Source organism: Microtus pennsylvanicus, chromosome 6 (genome assembly GCF_037038515.1).
Source record: "Microtus pennsylvanicus isolate mMicPen1 chromosome 6, mMicPen1.hap1, whole genome shotgun sequence".
Classification (NCBI taxonomy): domain Eukaryota; kingdom Metazoa; phylum Chordata; class Mammalia; order Rodentia; family Cricetidae; genus Microtus; species Microtus pennsylvanicus.
In genome coordinates, this window is record NC_134584.1 from 108,520,835 (window position 1) to 108,541,255 (window position 20,421).

Sequence of the window (20,421 nt, forward strand, 5' to 3'; positions counted from 1 at the left end):
ATGCTTACATGCTACCAAACCTGGCTGCCTCTGGAACACAGTTTCTCTGTGCTCTCAAGAAACACTTCTCACAAGATTTTGCGTCAATGATGGTATCTTTTTTTTAAAAAAAAATTTATTTATCATGTATACATCATCATGTTTAAAATGTTCTGTCTGAGCCGGGCGATGGTGGCACACACCTTTAATCCCAGCACTCGGGAGGCAGAGGCAGGCGGATCTCTGTGAATTCGAGACCAGCCTGGTCTACAAGAGCTAGTTCCAGAACAGGCTTCAAAGCCACAGAGAAACCCTGTCTTGAAAAAAAAAAGATTTATTTATTTATTATGCATACAACATTCTGCCTCCATGTGTGCCCACACACCGGAAGAGGGTACCAGATCTCATTGCAGATGGTTGTGAGCCACCTTGTGGTTGCTGGGAATTGAACTCAGGATCTCTGGAAGAGCAGCCAGTGCTCTTAACCTCTGAGCCATCTCTCCAGCCAGAATTATTTCTTTTTAAACAGGATCTACTGATCTACTTATGTAGACAACACTGGCCTTGAACTTTGGGTGATCCTCCTGCCTCTGCCTTTGCCTCCATCTCCTGAGTGCTAAGATTATAGGCCAGGTATGAGCCACAACGCGTAGAAATTGCTAGAGCAAGTCTGGCATCAGCAAGGTCCTCCAACCATCTCTGCTCAGGGTGTAAGTTAAGCCCTTTGCTTTTGAGCTCTTTGGGGACACATTCTGTTTTATGGAGCCACTGCCAAATCTGCAGCAGCAGGCATCTCTGCTTCCCATTCCACTGCAGAGCCTGGGATCTGCATTGCTGAACCAGCAGCAAGAAGAGACACCTCATCACTTGAGAGAGGCTTCCTGCGTTCATAGAAGAAACCAGCACTGGAGATGGGATGAGTGAGACTGGGGTCAAATGAAGAGATGACTCCCATGGGCGCTGGGCAGGTGTGCTTTTCACTCTTCCATGCAGTCGTTTCTAGCCACTCACAACATCCTAGACACGGCCGTAGAGCCAGAAGACGCAGCAGTGAACACACCAAAAATCTTGCTTTCAGAGAGCAGGAAGGGTGTGACACCAACAATAATGGCTGGGTTATGTTTGTTTGTTTCCGTCCTATTTACTATGGAGTCAAACCTATACAACAACCGCAGGCCATGGGTATCACTGTTAGCTCATTTTATAGATGGAGACAGGCAGACACAGCTGTGTGACTAGCTAAGAATACAGAGTTACTGTACAGTCCCCTATGAGATGGACCTCGAGACCTCTCAGGCTCCTTTGTAAAGGAGACCACATTTGGAAAGTAAATTTTCGTAAGAAAAACTCAAATATAGATAAAGTTCATGTTTTCTGTCCCATGACGGGTTCACTGCAAGTCTTGTCTTTATGTATCTTAGGAATGTCTGGGACTCCAGAGCCCCTTGCGTGCTAAGCAAGTGCTTTACCACTGGGCTACACCATCAAAGCCATGGCATGCTGCTTTCCTTTTTACTAAGGAGATTCTCAAATTCAGGATGTAGCCATGGTTGTCCTGCAATTCCTGATTCTGCCTCCACCTCTCATAAAGTTGTATTTAAAAATATTTTCAATAGCTGGGCGATGGTGGTGCATGCCTTTAATACCGGTACTTGGAAGATAGAGGCAGGTGGATCCTGAGTTCAATTCCCAGCAACCACCTGGTCACAACAGATCTGTAATGAGATCTGGTGCCCTCTTCTGGCTGCAGGCATAGTGCAGACAGAACACTATACATAAAAAAAAAATCTTTGAAAAAACAGAAAGCAACAACAAAAGAAATTGTTATTTAAAAAAAAAAAAAAGAAAGAAAGAAACCAAAAGCGAAGAGACACCATGACTATGGCAACTCTTACAAAGGAAAACATTTAATTGGGGGCATCCTCACACGGACACGCATACAGGCAAACCCCAATATACATAAAAATAAATAAACGTTGCTGAGCAGTGGTGGCGCACACCTTTAATCCCAGCATTTGGGAGGCCGAGGCAGGGGGATCTCTAAATTCAAGGCCAGCCTGGTCTACAGAGCGAGTTCCAGGACAGCCAGAGCTACACAGAGAAACCCTGTCTCGGAAAAAAACAAATACAAAACATACAAAAAAGACTCCCTGGTCTCTCTGAATATTTTAGTTTTGGAAATTGGGGGAGTGTTAAGAACTCTTCCTGCAGTGTGGTGTTGGCGCATGCCTTTAATCCCAGCACTCGGGAGGCAGAGGCAGGAGGATCGAGGCTAGCCTGGTCTACAAGAGCTACTTTCAGGACAGGCTTCAAAGCTACATTGAAACCCTGTCTTGAAAAACAAAAAACAGAAAACAAAGAAACAAACAAAGAGAACTCTTTTCCTTCAACAAGGTGGGGCTGAGAGAGCGGGAGCTGGCGACTCCAAGCGAACTCCATTTCCCAGGGTACGCTGCGCTAAACGCGCAGACGCGTTAAAGAGCCGGCTCTGGGAGCGCCAGGCCGACGCAGGTATGTGGGTCCGCGGGGGTCTTCCAGTTCCGCTCTAGTTTCTGGCATCTTCCTGCGGGTCTTCTATATCTCTGCTGTCGCCCCCAGGGCTAGCTAGCTGCAGGAGACCTTTGTAGTGCAGCTTTCGCTTGATCTAGGGGTTTTTTCTTTTTCTTTTTTCCTGTGGGAGCTCCGCGACTTGGGGACACCTGGCGCACACAGGGGCATTCCATTGAGCCCAGCGGTGGAGCTCCAGCGCTGCACTGATTTTGATTTGAGTCGTTTCCCTGCTTCAGTTTACCCCCGACTAGGTAGACATTTCATGAACATGCTGTTTACATCCTGGTTTTACTCCCAGCCAACTTCTTTCTGTCTCTTGTTCTTCAGAAAGCCGCAGATCAGAGTCTTCCAGGGCCTCTCTCTCTCTCTCTCTCTCTCTCTCTCTCTCTCTCTCTCTCTCTCTCTCTCTCTCTCTCTCTCTCTCTCTCTCACACACACACACACACACACACACACACACACAGAGATTGATGTAACTTTTAAAGGTTTTTAAATGCTAAAAATGTTCATAGTCCCTGCCTGTTCCCTAAGCTGAGCACAATAAACCCAGTATTGGAAAGTGGAGGCTTTAGGAGGATGGAAAGTTTGAGACCAGCTAGGCCTACAAAGTGAGCGCCTATTTAAAAAATGTGTACTTGTGTATGTGTGTGTTTATGCCGTATTATTTTATTGTCTTTGGATATATGCACTGCACTATCCTATAATTTTGCTGAGGAATCCGAGCACTAGAAAAAAACAGAAACACAAACAAAAACTTTGGCTAGGTGAGTGGGCACAAGCCTTTACAGTACACAGGAGACGGAAGCTGGAGGAAGGATCAGAAGCTTAAGGCCACCCTTGGCTACATAGTAAACTAGAGGCCAGTGCAGGATCCATAAGACCTGTTTTAACTAAAAAAAAAAAAAGAAGAAGCCCAACCCCCAAAACCTGGATTGGGCAAATGAAGTTCTTTTAAAAAAATGGGCAAAGTGTTGCAAGAATTAACTTTCTGTATTCTAAGATCACAAACCACATGTGACAGGGACAGCTCAGGACTGCTTTTCTTACTGTGGCTGAGAGCAGGACCCTGCTAGCTCTACCTGACCTTAGGCAGCCTGCTTACCCTTTGAGCCCAGATTTCTTTATCTGCACAGTGTGATAAAGATCAACTATTAGGGCTGCGGAGCAAAACACTCCCTAAGTGTTAGTTGGGGTATTAAATACTCTCTGGGCTGATCCAGTGCTGGGGGAGGGGAGGGGAATACTTCTCAGCCTTGCTTGATTTCTTGAGGCTTTCCCTGCCCTCCCCCTCACTTAGTATTCAGAGTTGTCTAGGTTTGCCTTTCTATTGCTGTGATAAAACTCTGCAACCTGGGGAGGAAAGGGAGGGTGTGTTTGTTGACCGCGGTCCTTTAGGAAGGTCAGGGCAGGAACTCCTGGCCATTCTTTAATTGAGCTTCTTTCTTCCTAGTTGACTCTGTTCTATCTACTTGGCAGTAAAAACTAACCAGGAGTAGGGCCTTTGACCCAGAGACTATTTCAGAACCTTCATCACCCCCCCAAACAGGGCGAAGTCAAAACTCTTCCTTTGTCACCCTAGAAAGACCTGTCATCCACTTAGCCACTTGCAAGTGCCACTTTTTGTTTTGGGGACGGGGACATTTAAAGTCATGCTTTTTATTTTACAAGTCCAGTGAACAAAGTCACGGATAAGGAGGGGCTGGAGAGACGACTCAGTAGTTAAGAGCACTTGCTACTCTCCCCTCCACCACCACAGTTTCTCTGGGTAGCCCTGGCTCTGTAGACCAACCAGGCTGGCCTCGAACTCAGAGATCCGCCTGCTCCGCCTCGCCTCCTGAGTCCTGGGACTAAAGGAGTGTGCCACGACCTGCCATTGCTACTCCTGTAGAGGACCTAAGTTTGATTCCCAGCACACACACAGTGGCTCATAACCATCTGTAACTCCAGTCCCAGGAGAACTGATACCCTCTCCTGACCTCCGAAGGCAGCAGACACACACGTGGTACAATATGTACATGCAGGCAAAACACTCAGACACATACAAATGATAAAAGAAAAATGTAACGGGAATCTATTCTTGTGTTAAAATTCATAAAACTGCCTACCAGAAAGAGTTAACTTTAAAAATATACTCCTACACTGCTGTTTCAGGAAGGCCTTCACCCTCCGTTTTGGCCGGAATGGAGCCCTCAAGGGGGGTTGATTGGACAGTCATTATCCTGACATGCCAGTACAAGGACAGTGTCCAGGTCTTTCAGAGAGGTAGGTGACATGCCCTCCCACCTTTACCTTAAACTAGAACTCTCTGACCCCCTGCTGCACAGGAAGCCTCGTAGACCTGGGTTAAAACACGGCTCCCTAGTCTTGGGATTTGATACACATGTTACTTCAACAGCCTTTGGATTTTTTTTTTAAGGGATATTTTTAAAAGTTTATTTTATGTGTATTGGTGGTTTTCCTTGCATGTATGTGTGAGGGAGTCAGATCATAGAGTTACAGCCGGTTGTTAGCTGCCGTGTGGGTGCTGAGAGGACCCAGGTCCTCTGGAAGTGTACTCGGCATTCTTAACCGGTGAGCTAGGTCTCCAGCCCAAGCCTTCAGTTTTCTTATCTGTAAAATGACGGTAACAGTACTTCCTCAAAGAGTTTGGGAAGAATCTAGCTATCTACTGTCTGAAAAGCTAAGTCAGTTTAATCAAACTGACTTATTACCAGGCTTGCGCAGGCCTTTTGGGTCCGGACAGGTGGGTGGTGATGGTGTGTGTCTCAGCATTTTTTTTGATCGCAGAGCTGGAGATCCGGCAGAAGCGGGAGCAGATCCCTGCTGGGACACTGTTACTGGCTGTGGAGGACCCCCAGACTCGAGTGGGCAGTGGAGGAGCCACCCTCAACGCGCTGCTGGTGGCTGCGGAACACCTGAGCGCCCGCGCTGGCTTCACCGTGAGTGCTTCTGAGCTGTGGCCCCTCCAGCTGTGTTCCTGCTGGAACTCAGTGGTTCCTGTGACCTTCAGCTCTCCTAGTTTGTTCAGCATTTGGCTTTTGATTCCAGTGTGTAAGTTAGACAGACTCATCTCTGCCATGCCATCCAGGTCATGGCAAAAGGCAGGGCCGGTCTTTGGAGTGGTTTTAGAAAGAAGGAGCCAGAAGCTAGGCATGGTAACACTAGGAAGGCTGAGGCAGGAGGATCACCACAAGCTTAAGGCCAATGAAAACCTTGTCTCAAGCAATTTGGAGCTAGTATCTCAGTATTCAATAGGATGCTTTCTGGCTTTTCTTGGAAAAGTTCTAAGATCTTGCTGGGTATGGTGGCACATACCTGTAATCTCAGCACTTGGGAGGCAGAGGTGGTGGATCTCTGAGTTGAAGGCCAAGGTAGTCCACAGTGAGTTCCTGCCAGCCAGGGTTACATAGTGAGACTTTGTCTCTAAAACAAAACAAAAACATTCATAGTTCTTACCACTTTATACTCTTGTTCCCGTAAGGAACTGATGTGTGGCCTCCCTTTAAGGATGACACGTGTCAGTGTTTCCTACATGCTCTGCCCCCTAGCTATTTTACTCGGTCACCTTGCTTGCACAGCAGAAAGGTGTGGAGAAGGACGGTGGCCCTAGGCATAACCATCTCTAGCAGTGGAGGTGGAATTGGCAAGGGGATGGAAACACTGTAGTTGCCACCAGAGCTGACACCCCCAGGCACTCATGTGGCCTCAAATTACTGCCTGTTGCCTCCCCTTCAAGTAAGTCAAGTATGTGCCAAGTGAATGGCTGCCTGTCAAGCTGTTCCTTAACAGTCTTTCTTAAAAATTGTATGTATGTATGTATTTATTTATTGAGACAGTGTCTCTCTATGTAGGCCTGGCTGTCTTGGAACTCACTATGTAGACCAGGCTGGTCTTGAACTTACAGAGATCTTCCCGTCTTTGCCTCTCGAGTGCCAGGATTAAAGGCATGTGCCACCATGCCTTGTGTGCTCATTGGTCTTGCTCTTGCCTTTTTTCCTTTTGATACCTGTATTGGAGTACCCACCCCTGGGCAGGAGCGTATCATCCTTAGGTGCCATCTGCTCAAGGCCTCTGTCAACAGGGCTCTCCTGCTCTTGACAGGTGGTCACGTCTGATGTCCTGCACTCAGCCTGGATCCTCATCTTGCACATGGTGAGTGGAATCCAGGGTATGGGCTGTGCAGAGGGTTGGAATCTTGGTTCTAGAGATTGGAAGGGACTTTAGGGGTATTCTACCATTGTGTGTATGCAAGGTGTTCATTGTGTAAATCCAGAGGGCTCTGAAAGAACCGAAATGTTGGAAACTGGGAGCTGATTAGATACGATTTTAGACAAATTAAAAGGTTCATCTGGAGATGGAGAGAAGGCTCAGTGGGTAAGAACATTTACTATATAACTGTAAAGACCAGAGTTCAAATCCCCAACACCCACGTAAAAGCTGGACATGGCTTTGTGTGCCTGTAATCCCAGAATTTGAACCCCTCTTTTGGCCTCCTGCATACAGAGAAGCAGGCATGCACACGTATACATTCAAAAAAAAAAAAGGTAGCCTCAAGTAGCCTTGTCTTGCTCCAAACTTACTGTTTGGAGCTGAGAACAGACTTGAACTTCGGATTCTCCACTTCTCAAGCATGGGATTACAGGCTGTGCCACCATGCACAGTTCATATGATGCCAGGACCTCATATGTGTCAGGCAAACACACCACCAAGTAAGTCACATCTCTGGTTTACTGAGCTTATGTTTCTTTGTTTGTTTTTGAGGCAGGGTCTCACTGTGTAGCTCTGGCTGATCTGGAGCTCACTATGTAGACCAGGCTAGCCCTCACACTCAGATCCACCTGCCTCTGCTTCTCAAGCGCTGGGATTGATGGCATGTGCCACCATGCCTGACCAGCTTATGTTTGTTAAAAGACAAAATTTAGAGAAAGGATGAACGGAAGCCTATTGAGATGGCTCTGGAGGTAAAGGCGCCGTCTGTGAAGCCAAGACCCACCTAGTAGAAGCAGAGACGCGACTCCTTCTCTTCTTTGACCTCCTTTATCTGCCCTGTGGCACAAGTGTGTGCGTGCACATACACACACACACACACACACACACACACACACACACACACCCAAAGCGAAACATACAAAAGCACTACTAATGAAAATGCGATAGGCTATACCTCAGAATGAGGGCAGTACTTAGTGTTCCTGAGGGTATTTTTTCCTTTTGTGTATATACGTTTTCTAATTTTGCACAGTAATCATGTTAATTTTAAAAATTCGAGCCGGGCGGTGGTGGCGCACGCCTTTAATCCCAGCACTCGGGAGGCAGAGGCAGGCGGATCTCTGTGAGTTCGAGACCAGCCTGGTCTACAAGAGCTAGTTCCAGGACAGGCTCCATAACCACAGAGAAACCCTGTCTCGAAAAACCAAAAAAAAAAAAAATCGAAGAAGCACCATCAATATAACATTTTTTTTAAAGCCTCCTCTACTTAATGCCTCCCACCCTTGTTCAGTGTTCTGGCTGAGGTGTTTGGTTCTCTGTGTCAAGGACTCCCTCTTATGAGCTTCTGCTTCCCCATAGGGCCGAGACTTCCCCTTTGATGACTGTGGCAGGGCTTTCACTTGCCTCCCTGTGGAGAATCCGCAGGCACCCGTGGAGGCCTTGGTATGCAACCTGGACTGCCTGTTGGAGATCATGACCCACCGGGTAAGGCCAGGTAGTTGGCAAGGGTGCCCCATCCCAGATAGAGCCAGTTTGCACATTCTGAGCCATCAGTGAGGAGGGTTTGTGTGGCTCACATGAGGAAGGAACCCCAGAAAGAATGGTGTGCAGTGTGCACAGCTAGAACTTCAAGCGGTTAGTTTGGGGGCCAGGTGTGGCGACGCACGCCTTTGACCCCAGCACTCAGGAGCAGAGTCACTTGGATCTCTGAGTTCCAGTCAGGCCTACATCATGAGACCCCGCCCCCCCAAAACAAACAAGAAGTACAGCTTGAGGCTGAGAGGGAAGGGGTCAACACTGACATGATGGCGCTTGAGAGGTCCTTCAGCAGCAGACTCCTCAGATTAGGTGGTTGGGAGAGCACACAGAACAAGCCAACACAGGGGTGAGGGTAGAGGCAGGGCTGGGCCAGGCCCCTAGTTAAGTTTTCTCTTTTTTCTCTCTTTCCCCTGGCTCGCTGCAGCTGGGCCCAGGTTCCCCACCAGGCGTGTGGGTCTGCAGCACCGACATGCTTCTGTCCGTTCCTCCAAACCCCGGTGAGCCTGGGACGGCCTGGGACCACCTTCCCTCTCCACACCTAAGGCTGGCCCTTCATCTGTAACCCACCCTATGTCAGCAGCCTATTCATAAAGGAAGCATAGGCCAGACCAAGGGACCAGCATCGCTCTGTTGAGCCTCAGTCTGCCCATCTGTAGACTTGGTAGCTGGCTGTGGTGTCTCATGCCTGTTACAGCTCCTCAGGAGGGCGAGGCAGAAAGATGGCTGCAGGTTCAAGCTATAGGGAGTCCTCGAACAATTTACTCATACCCCACCAGGAAATAAAAAAACACCCAAATAGGAATGGGCAGAACCACCTTACCCCTTTGGTCCACAGTTCTTTCTAGAAGAGCTTTAGGGGAGGAGGGATTGCCATTTTCCCAGAGGAATGTCCACTTGGCCCTGGAAACTCTGTTTCCCGTTTCGAGCTACCCAGATGCCCCATCTCTGGGCCCTTGCTTCTTCACGCCTGGGGCTCCCCACCTTGCAACCCTGATTGTGCCATCCCACAGGGATCAATTGGGATGGCTTCCGGGGAACCAGAGTGATCGCCTTTCCTGGGAGCCTGACCTACGCTCTCAACCACGGTGTCTACCTCACTGACTCGCAGGTACTATTCCTGGGGACAGCTGAACTGCCCTGGGACAGGGGTGCTTTTCCAGACCTGGACTCTGGAACCCATTGTCCTCCAGCCTGAGGAGTTTTACATCTCTGGTGCTCACAGCCTCTGCGTGTCAGGCTGTGTTCAGGCGCTGCGGCTGTGACAGCCATTAAAGCCCACCCTTAACCTTGCATAGGTAGAAGTCTGCGCACTGTGGTCCCACAAACATACTGGTTCCCGGCAGACTTGCGTCTTCTCACGTGGAGACCGTCTGCTGACACTCACAGCTGTGCCCACTTTCTGGCTCCCATCCCTTGCTCCTGTCCGTAATTCTGTTCCTCCCCTCCCCACAGGGCTTTGTTTTGGACATTTTCTACCAGGGCACCAAGGCGGAGCTACAGCGGTGTGTCAGGCCTGACGGGCTGGTACCCCTGGTATGGTTGCTGAGCTTGGGATGAAAGAATCTTGGGGACTTTTTGGAATGGATGGGGGGGGGGCAGCTTCCCTTTCTTTCTGGGGAAAAGCCCCACTCTTAGTAGATGATTCCAGGCCAAGCTAGAACCAGAGCTAAAGAGACATTCAGGAGGCAGATGGAGCCAGAGTCTAGGAAGCAGGTGGACTCGGAAGTTCAGTGTCTCATTCTGTGCCAGAAAGCTACCAAAGTTAAGGAACGCAGTAGAAAGAGATATGGAAGCAGGCCAGGATGGACGTGGGTGGGAGTATTGGGAAAGGGTGTGGGACTGGGATTGGCAGGAGGGGGTTCTGTGCCGTGTGTGTGTTGGTGGGAGCTGCCCAGACCTGGAATCTGGGGGCTAGATGGTCCAAAACGTCCATGCCTGTTATAGTACCCGGCCTGGTGGCTTACTGTATGTGTCTTCCTCCTGCCTGAGCTTGGCTTCAGGGTTCCCCCACTCAAGCCTTGTGGGTCCCTCCAGGTCTCTGGGGTTGTCTTCTTCTCTGTGGAGACGGCTGAACACCTCCTGGCTACCCACGTGAGCCCACCTCTGGATGCCTGCACCTATATGGGCTTGGACTCTGGAGCCCAGCCTGTGCAGGTGACTGGAAAAGGGCAACTGGGGTCACCTGGCTGGGGGTGCGATGCTGTGTGACCTTTCTGGGCCAGCATCTCTGCAGATAGGACTCCCCCAGCCTTGGGGTTGTGGGGTCCAGTTGCCGCCTTGCCAATAGTTTAACTGTGCTTCTTATCCTTACTCAGCTGTCTCTGTTTTTCGACATCCTGCTCTGCATGGCTCAAAATGTGACCAGGGAGAACTTCCTGGCTGGGCGGCCCCCAGAGATGGGGCAAGGTGACACAGACGTAGCAGGTTACCTGAAGGGAGCCCGAGCCCAGCTGTGGAGGGAACTTCGCGGTCAGCCCCTCACGATGGGTGAGTAGTGCTTTTATTTATTTATTTATTTATTTATTTATTTATTTATTTATTTATTTATTTATTTATTTGAGACAGAGCTGTATAACAGCTCCGGCTGTCTTGGAACTACCTCTGTGAACCAAGCTGGCCTCAAACTCACAGAGATCCACCTGCCTCTGCCTCTCAAGTGCTGGGATTAAAGGTGTGCACCACCACCGCCCGGTCCGCTTGTTTGTTTTATTTTTTGGGACAGCATTTCTCTGTGTAGCTCTAGCTGTCCCAGAATTCATTCTGTAGACCAGGCTGGCCTCAAACTCATAGAGACCAGCCTGCCTCTGCCTTCCGAGTGCATGGGCCACCATGCCCACAGGGTGAGTGTTTCTTATTGCCCCTCTGGGTGGAGAGAAGGCTACCTCCTGTACTGTGGGGTAGGCAGGCCAGCCCATGATCCCGACAGTTATGCTCTCCCCATCCATAGCTCTCCTGCCAAGCTACTTCCGTTTCCTGTCTTCGTCTTATCTCTTGCTTTGGCTCCTTTTCCCGGTGTGTCCACCTGCTGTCTATGGGCCTGGACTCTGAACCTCAGCTTTATCATTGGTCCCAAGTAGCTCACCCCCACGCCTGCTTTTCTGGTGCCTGGTGGCAGCCACCTGACCTTGTACTGGAGTGGCAGCAGGACAGGGTTGGAATCAGTGCTTTTGAAAAGGATTTATTTTTTAATTTAAAAAGTTATATGTATGCTTGTGTTGGTATGCCCATGTGGGTGCTGGTGCTCTCAGAAGCTAGAGAGAGCATTGGATCTCCTGAAGCTGGAGTTACAGGTGGTTATGGGTGCTGGTGCCCTCAGAGGCCAGAAGAGAGCATTGGATCTCCTTAAGCTGGAGTTACAGGTGCTTGTGAGTGCTGGGAATTGAACTCTAGTCCTCTGCAAGGGCAGTACGTGCTCCTAACATCCAAGCCATCTCTCGAGCCCCCTGAGGTCCACACTTGTGTCTTTACAGTGTATATCCCTGATGGGGGCTACAGCTATATGACTGCTGATGCCAGTGAGTTCCTGCACAGCCTCACAATGCCGGGGGTTGCTGTGGCCCAGATCGTCCACTCCCAGGTGGAGGTGAGATCTGTCTGCCCCTTAACACGTGCCTGCTGGGTACTTGAGGTCAGGTGAGATGTGGGCTCCAGAGAAAGAAATATCCTGTGTTTGGAACAGTTTACCTATGAGTTAAGGTGTTAGCTCTATTTCAATTCATTATTAACTATCTTTTTTAAAGATATAATCTCATGTAGCCAGGCTGACCTCAAACTTGGCATGTCTCCAAGGATGACCTTAAATTGCTCCCCACTCCAGACGGGGTTTCTCTGTGCAGTCCTGACTGTCCTGGAACTCACTTTGTAGACCAGGCTGGCCTTGAACTCACAGAGATCCGCCTGCCTCTGCTGAGATTAAAGGTGTGAGCCACCACAGTAAGATATCCTAGAGGCAGTAGAGGCTCAGAGATGTTGAGGCACTTATCCAAGGCCACAGAGCCAGGGAGCTGCTAGCGAAGGTCTTTCCGCTGGGTCTCTGTGGACACAGACACCTGTGGGTCTGGTCAGTGCCGTGATGCTGGGGGCCAGGGCAGACGGGAGTTCAGAGGTCGCTCTTGGGACAGGAGTAGCTGGATAGATGGGATGGGACACGTTCTTTGGCTTAGGCTGGGACAGGGCTAGAGGGCATCTGGTTGGTTGGAGTTCCTGGAGCGCAGCGGGTCTTATTCTTCCCATCCAGATCTTGGTTTCCAAGGGAGAATGAAGGTAACCCCTGGCCTTCAGCTTTCCTGATTTTCTTCTCTGGCTTCACAGAAGCCAGAGCTGCTAGAGGCCTCCTGCTCTGTGGTCAGCTGTCTGCTGGAGGGTCCCGTCCACCTGGGGCCTCGGAGTGTCCTACAGCACTGCCACCTGAGGGTGAGGCCTGACAGCGTGGGCAGGGGGAAGCAGGCGGGCGTGCCACTGCTCAGCATTCGCCTGGACGCCCCACCTGCCTGCTCCCCCTTCCTCTCAGGGCCCCGTTCATATAGGCGCTGGCTGCTTTGTGAGTGGCCTGGATACCGCCCACTCTGAGGCACTGCATGGCCTGGAGCTCCATGACCTCATCCTGCAGGGACACCATGTGCGGCTGCATGGCTCCCTGAGCCGAGTCTTTACTCTTGTTGGCCGTCTGGACAGCTGGGAAGTAGGCATCTACCTCATGTTCCTTTGCCTCCATCCTCAGACTTTTGGGAGCCCCTAGGGTTTGACTCTATCCTATCACAAGGGTCTCTGAACACTAGCCATTGGGATAGACTGGGCGAGGGGGTGTGGCCAGATGTCTCAATAGACCTTAGAGAATTTTATCCCCATTTTAGAGGCTGGTGATTGAAGTTTAAAGGCGGTAGCTTGGGCCCCATAGTCAGTAATGCCCCCTGTAAGTAAAACTCAGGATTCTGCTCTAAATCCTAGGCGTTTGGGTGGAAGTGTTGAAGTAGTCTAAAGGAGCCTGTTCTTGTGTGTATGTGTCTCTCTCTTCCAGTCCCTTTTGGAGCATCTGTTCCCCAGCCTCTGGCCTGGTATCCCCTATTCCCTTTCAAAGGTCCCTGCATTCCTGACTGCTTCTTCCTCTTCCCCCAGAGACAGGGGGCAGGCATGTATCTCAACATGTCCTGGAATGAGTTCTTCAAGAAGACAGGCATCCGGTAAGTAAGCTGGATGCTCCCACCAGGCCTCTGTGTGCCTTGGCAGCTCCTGTGGCTGTTTCTTTGAAGCTTGTGCCTGAGCAGCCCTGTCCGGTCCTCTTAGCACCCTGCTGGCCTAGTACAGTTTGGAGAAGCTGGGTTCTCTCCAGTACTTCCCGCTGTGCAGCTTTCATTCCCTGGTTGTGCTGTATTTAGACTTTAGTTTTCTTTATTCAGTATCTTAAGCAAGGTGATAAAGCAGCATAGCCTCCCTCCCTTTGTAATACACTACTGCCTCCCATGGGGGAGTATGTCCCATCCCCATGAGTTGACAGACAGCCCAGGGCTTGGGAAGGAGTCAGGAGCCTTTGTTTCCTTCCCATTAATGCACCTCTTTGCACCCCAGAGACTGGGACCTGTGGGACCCAGACACGCCCCCCTCAGATCGAGGCCTTCTCAGTGCTCGCCTCTTCCCTGTGCTCCACCCCATGAGGGCCCTGGGACCCCAGGACGTGCTGTGGATGCTGTATCCCCAGGAGGACAGAGGTGAAGCCCTGCGGGCCTGGCGAGCCTCTTGGCGCCTGTCCTGGGAGCAGCTGCAGCCTTGCCTGGACCGGGCTGCCACACTGGCCTCCCGTCGGGATCTGTTCTTCTGCCAGGCCTTGCAGAAGGCACGGCATGTGCTAGAGGCTCGGCAGGACCTCTGCCTGCGCCCACTGATCCGGGCTGCTGTTGGCGAAGGTTGCTCTGGACCCCTGCTGGCCACGCTGGACAAGGGTGAGTGTGCTAAGGAGTCCCAACTATGATCTCCCGCCCTGCCTGCCCTTTAGGCCATCAGTTGAAAGGACAAAGGAGCCATGCAATTCTGAAAGAAAAGAGGTAACTGAGCTTGGTTTTTAGAAAGCTTTGTCCTTGTTAGTAAGGTTTTTAGTGGGAGATGGAGGCCTGGTTGCTAAGCCTCTGGGTCCTCACGGCATCCACAGGCCTGTGTGTTCGGTGCTGAGTGCCAGGACGGGGGTGCAGAGTTCCAGCAGGGACCCGACATATGGGCAGCTCTCCCACACTGTACATGGACCATATGGCCTGGTGGCTAAGATTCTTAGCCTTAGAGAAAGTGCCTCATTAGTGGCCCTGAGAAGATTGGATCCTCGTCCCTGTTTAAGTTACTCACCTATAGCCACACAGCCAATTGAGATTAAGACTTGAACCCATGTGGTCTGACCCCTGAACTCTTTCAAAATTATTTATTTAAACCAGGTAGTAGTGGTACACGCCTGTAATCCCAGCACTTGGAGGCAGAGGCAGGTGGATTTATCAGTGAATTCCAGGCCAGCCTTGTCTACAGAATGAGTTCCAGGACAGTCAGGGCTACACAGAGAAACCATTTTTTTTAATTTATTTTTTTTTGTGTGTGCATATGTGTGCATGTCTGTTAGAGGACACATGTGGTCTCCTTTTAGCATGTGGGTGCCAGGGGTTGAATTCAGGTCGTCAGGTCTGGCAGCAAGTGCATTTATCCCAAACTTCTTCACCGACCCATGCCTGAACTCTTAACCATTCTGTTGGCTCAGGCAGCAGCGGAGGATACATTTGGGCTGGAGCTAGCAGAGTAAAACCTTTGCTGGTCAAGTAGGACGCACTCACAGGCAGGGGGCACATCTTGACAAAAGCTGGTAGGAATGAGGAGTCTGGAGTAACTGGGAACTGTCAAGACTGGGAACAGAAGGCCAGCAGCCTTCTCTTCCGAAATCCCTAACTCCTGGTCCCTCAGTCGCAGCTGAAGCAGAAGATCCTGGTGTGGCAGCCCGGGCTCTGGCTTGTGTGGCCGATGTCCTGGGCTGCATGGCAGAGGGCAGAGGAGGTTTGCGCAGTGGGCCGGCTGCCAACCCTGAGTGGATTCAGCCTTTCTCATACTTGGAATGTGGAGACCTGGTGAGGGGTGTGGAGGCACTTGCCCAGGAAAGAGAAAAGTGGCTGAGCAGGTGGGTGTTACTCAGTTGGAACCCACTGAGAAGCCATCTGGGGAAGGATCTCCTGATGGTGGAAACTCAGAGAGCGGGGCGTTCAGATTGACCAAGACAGGCTGTCTACCCCCAGCTTGCAGCTCCATGCAACCGGCTGTCTCCCCTCCTGTCAGGCCTGCCTTGCTGGTTCGAGCTGCCCGCCATTATGAGGGGGCTGAGCAGATCCTGATCCGCCAGGCTGTGATGACAGCCCAGCACTTTGTATCCACTCAGCCAGTGGCGCTGCCAGCTCCTGGGCAGTGGGTGGTGGCTGAGTGCCCTGCCCGTGTGGATTTCTCTGGTGAGTCCCTTGGGTGAGGTATTGGTAACTTCCTCAGAGCCAGGCTTGCAGGCTCTTGTGACCTTGTTGAACCAGGTGGATGGAGTGATACACCACCCATTGCCTATGAGCTTGGCGGAGCAGTGTTGGGCCTGGCTGTGCGGGTGGATGGCCGCCGGCCCATTGGGGCCAAGGCTCGTCGTATCTTGGAACCTGAGCTGTGGCTGGCAGCGGGGCCTCGACAGGAAGAGATGACCATGAAGATAGTGTGCCGGAGCCTGAATGACCTGCAGGATTACTGCCAGCCTCACGCCCCAGGTCAGGACCGCTAAGACTTGGTCAAATAGGAATGGCAGTCACAGCCAGCTGGGGTGGGGGCAGAACTTGGAGATCCATCCACAGAGGACTGCAGACTATTGGGGATCTCACCTTAGGGCTAGCCAGGATGTTTGAGGACCCCTGAAAGACTAGAAGGGGCTAGCAGTCATCCTTCTTAGGTACAAACTGGCACAGGACAAAGTGACACATTTGCCTGTGGTAAGAGAGCCTAAATGTTCCTTTATAGTTTGACTAGAGGAGCTCCATCTTGGGCTGAGAAATCGCAGTGAGGTGGGCTAAGTGGTAGCCTAGGAGTGCAATTCCTTCCTTTGTGCTCATCCCTCAGGGGCCCTTCTGAAGGCAGCCTTTATCTGTGCTGGTATTGTGCATGTCCACTCAGACATCCCTCTGTGTGAACAGCTGTTACACTCCTTTAATGGTGGCTTTGAGCTGCACACCTGGTCAGAGCTGCCCCATGGCTCCGGTCTTGGTGAGTAAGCCCTGGGCCTCTGTGGTCTATCTTTTTTGTCTCAACTCCTCAGTCTTGCTTATGGTCACGATCCCTGGCCTCTGTGCAGCAGAAAGAGGGGTGGTGGGGCTGAGCAGAAGTGGCTCATGACTGGCGCCCTCCTCTGTGTTTTGCAGGCACTAGCAGCATCCTGGCAGGGGCTGCCCTGGCTGCTTTGCAGCGGGCTGCAGGCCAGGCAGTGGGCACAGAGGCCTTGATCCATGCAGTATTGCACCTGGAGCAGGTGCTCACCACAGGTACAAAGTGGACTAGGGTGGTGTAGAATTCCGACGTTGTCCATAGACCCTATAGGGTAGGCTCCCTAGATTTACCAGTAGCCACATAACTGTTACTCTTTAAAATGGTCAGTTTCCTTATCACTTTGATTTCTGATGCTTTTCAACTTGAAATGTTTTATTTCAAAGGAGTTAATGTCCCATGAATGCCTACTTGAGGGCTCCTTTCGATTTTTGTGTACGAGTGTTTTGGTTGCATGTATGTAAGTGCACCTTGTCTGAGGCCCATGGAGTGCCCAAGAGGGTGCTGGATTGCTTAGAGCAGGAGCTAACAGATGGTAATGATTGAACCCCGGTACTCTGAAAGTAGATGCTCTTAGCTGCCGAGCCTCTCTCCAGGCCCAATTGCACCTTTCTTTCATTATTGGGTACCTGTGGTGCCATATGGTCTTTATGACTACCCCACTCCAGGCTGTCCTTCAGAATCTGTGGGGCAGATCTGGGTTTGGAAGATGGACCTTCAGTCTCCTTTCTGGCAAGTTGGTGCTCTCTTGTGCTATGAACATTTGGGCCCACTGCTCCCTTGTGAGGGTCCAGCTAAGACTAAGCTCTGAGATGTTCTTGGCACCAGACTTCTCCTTCTGGCCATTATGGCACTTGGAAGCTAAGCATAATGTAAAGCAGTGCACATCTGTCTGGGTCTAGATCCTAGACTGTTCTGGTTACCCAAGGGTCTCATTTCTGGTATAATTTGAAGAAAACTGCCTCAAAAATGTATGGGGTCCTCTCCAATTCCTCTGTAGCCCTACTTTTGTACTGACTCACACCCCACAACAGGCAGTCATTAGCAAAAGACTTCCATCCGGGAGCTTTCAGTTTCCTTTTGAGGTGTGCCATTCAGGTTCATTTGGTCAACTGACATTTATCGATAATCTACTCTATTGGGGCCTGGGGATAAAATGAGCAAAAACATGTTCTTTTGAGAAAGTCGTGGGATGTAAGGGACCTAGACACTACATCAGTAGCCACTGGGGTGACTTTATGTGTATGAGTGGTTTGTCTGTGTATATGTCTGCACATTACACGCAGAGGCCAGAAGAGGGTGTTCAATTGCCCCTGGGACTTGAGTTGTTAGCCATATGTGGGCATTGGAAATTGAACCTGGGTCTTCTGGAAAAGATCTCTCTAGCCCTCGTCTTTTTTAGTTTTTTAAAAAGACATTTTATTTTACTTTGTGTGGGTTATGTGTACTTGTGGGTACCTACAGAAACTGTAAGGTATAGCCGGGCGGTGGTGGCGCATGCCTTTAATCCCAGCACTCGGGAGGCAGAGGCAGGCGGATCTCTGTGAGTTTGAGACCAGCCTGGTCTACAAGAGCTAGTTCCAGGACAGGCTCCAAAACCACAGAGAAACCCTGTCTCGAAAAAAACCAAAAAGAAAAAGAAAAAAAAAAAAGAAACTGTAAGGTATTTAATCCCCTGTGCTATTGCAGGTGGTTGTGAGCTGCCAGATATGGGTGCTGGAAATCAGATTCTGCTCCTCAGAAAGAGCAGTAAGCACCTTTAACTGCGGAGCCCTCTTTTTGCCCCATGTACTTATTTTCAAACCCTCTTAGAAGACACATTGTGGGGCACTGGCAGATTACATGGAAGTCCTATCTTCTGACGTGCCTTATTCCTGCTCTAATGACATTAGATACGCAACAAAGCTTGGGTCTTGACTGCAGCCCCTTTCCCTTTCTGACTGGCCTGCTGTCATGGCTCAGAGTCTCAGCTAGAGTTGGGACAAGGTGTCTTCCCATTCTAGGGTCATAAAACTAGGCTGGGTGGGGTTGGACCACGGAGGCTCCAACAGTGACAGGATTTGGGGCTTACAGGAGGTGGCTGGCAGGATCAAGTGAGTGGTCTAATGCCTGGCATCAAGGTGGGGCGCTCCAGGGCCCAACTGCCCCTAAAGGTGGAGGTGGAGGAAATCATTGTGCCTGAGGGCTTTGTCCAGAAGATCAATGACCACCTGCTCCTGGTGTATACTGGCAAGACCCGCCTGGCACGGAATCTGCTGCAGGTGAGCTCAGCCCCTAAGTTAGGAAGGCACTTTGGGCTTGGCTAGACCCGTTCTCACCGCACCTTCCATGCCCGCCCCACAGGATGTGTTGAGGAACTGGTATGCTCGGGTGCCTGCTGTGGTACAGAACGCCCGCAGACTGGTGCGACAGACTGAGAAATGTGCCGACGCTTTCCGCCAAGGTGAGGTGTTTATCCACCCAGTTACTTTTGTCTCAGGCCTGACACAACTCCACATATTAGGTCTTTGGGGACCTCCTATTTCTCCTTGTGGGAGCCCTATCAGCATAAAACTTCTCTCACGGGAAAGGCCCTCTGACCCCACTTACTAACTAGGAAACACAGCAAGAAGCTCTGCCTTGCCTGCATTGCAGGGCAGTGAGAACTGACAGAGCCCCAAGGGTAAGGCTGAGAACAGACTGGGCTGGGCACCATGCTAATTGCTTTGTGCATATCAGGCCTAAAAGCTGTGCAGTTGGTCCTAATACTGGTGAAGAAGTGCCTTTTGACACTCTCTTCTCTCTACAAAAGACTATCAACTGACATCTTGGCCCAGGCAAACCATCCCCTCTCTCCCAACCCCAGGAAACTTGCCTCTGTTGGGCCAGTACCTGACCTCATATTGGGAACAGAAGAAGCTTATGGCCCCAGGCTGTGAGCCGCTGGCTGTGCAGCGAATGATGGATGTCCTGGCCCCTCATGTATATGGCCAAAGCCTGGCAGGGGCAGGCGGTGGGGGCTTTCTCTATCTGCTGACCAAGGAACCACGGCAGAAAGAGGCTCTGGAAGCTGTGCTGGCCAAAGCCGAGGTATGTGTTGCTGTCAGGGTTGGAAGTTGGTTGGGGTGAAATACCCCACTGTGATCTACCAACTACACCAGCCCAGCCTCCAAAAGGCCTGGGAGTTGATTAAAGCCCTCTCAACACCTTCTGTCCTATCCAGGGCCTCGGTAACTACAGTGTCCACCTGGTGGAAGTGGATACTCAGGGCCTGAGCCTGCAGTTGCTAGGAAGCGACAACCATCTTTGTGAGGCTGGGCCCTCTGAAGCAGGCAACACCTAGAGGTAGAGCTGCATTTCCCTTCAGTGGAGTTCATCCCTACCTCTTCAAGGCTGCTGATAAGGAAGCAAGACAGGCAGAAGAGGCAGTGCGTGCAAACAGGACTGTACTTCATAGCTGGCAGTGGCTAAGACTTGGTCTCTACTCCATCTGGATTAAGGAAAGTCTTAACAGTAGTGTCTCATGTGGACTTTACAAATTCCATGGCCCACTACAGGCCTACTAGAGCCTTGGAAGGGATGATAATCAGACCAACCCTGATGATACACTTTTAAGACATTCCATTACCATGTTCAACTTTGATCCTCAGCCCTCCACTGGGGGGGCGGAGGGATAGAGGTCTATTCCCAGGTCTGTGGCGGTGAACCAGCGCAGTCTACAGAAAGTTTTTGATAACCTAAGCCTTTTCAAGCAACACTCCAGACAGTGCCAAGGTAATCTAGTGGCCATGGGTTCTCAACACTTACATTCTTGGAATAAATTTTAATTTTCAAGGTTGTCTTCAGAAAGTTTTTTCT

General features: G+C 50.6%; 1 protein-coding gene across 1 annotated transcript; it reads left to right on the forward strand.

The window, feature by feature from the left end:
* Positions 1-2,450: 2,450 nt before the first annotated feature.
* Positions 2,451-20,397, forward strand: Fcsk (fucose kinase). Its single transcript, XM_075977323.1, has 24 exons — positions 2,451-2,490; positions 4,681-4,791; positions 5,317-5,468; positions 6,631-6,681; positions 8,098-8,223; positions 8,702-8,774; positions 9,288-9,385; positions 9,730-9,810; positions 10,312-10,431; positions 10,593-10,764; positions 11,748-11,860; positions 12,589-12,690; positions 12,788-12,958; positions 13,393-13,457; positions 13,843-14,213; positions 15,208-15,418; positions 15,574-15,740; positions 15,816-16,037; positions 16,384-16,527; positions 16,683-16,802; positions 18,658-18,845; positions 18,928-19,027; positions 19,430-19,653; positions 19,787-20,397. The coding sequence occupies exons 2-24, from the start codon at positions 4,710-4,712 to the stop codon at positions 19,904-19,906; spliced, it is 3,273 nt and encodes a 1,090-aa protein (XP_075833438.1). The 5' UTR covers positions 2,451-2,490; positions 4,681-4,709; the 3' UTR covers positions 19,907-20,397.
* Positions 20,398-20,421: the final 24 nt, after the last annotated feature.

Bases quoted from the DNA above. Each gene is read 5' to 3' on its own strand.
- Fcsk (XM_075977323.1), top strand. From the start codon at position 4,710: ATGGAGCCCTCAAGGGGGGTTGATTGGACAGTCATTATCCTGACATGC. The intron at 9,386-9,729 runs GTACTATTCCTG...CCCTCCCCACAG, and splicing joins TCTACCTCACTGACTCGCAG to GGCTTTGTTTTGGACATTTT. The intron at 16,803-18,657 runs GTACAAAGTGGA...TGGGGCTTACAG, and splicing joins GGAGCAGGTGCTCACCACAG to GAGGTGGCTGGCAGGATCAA.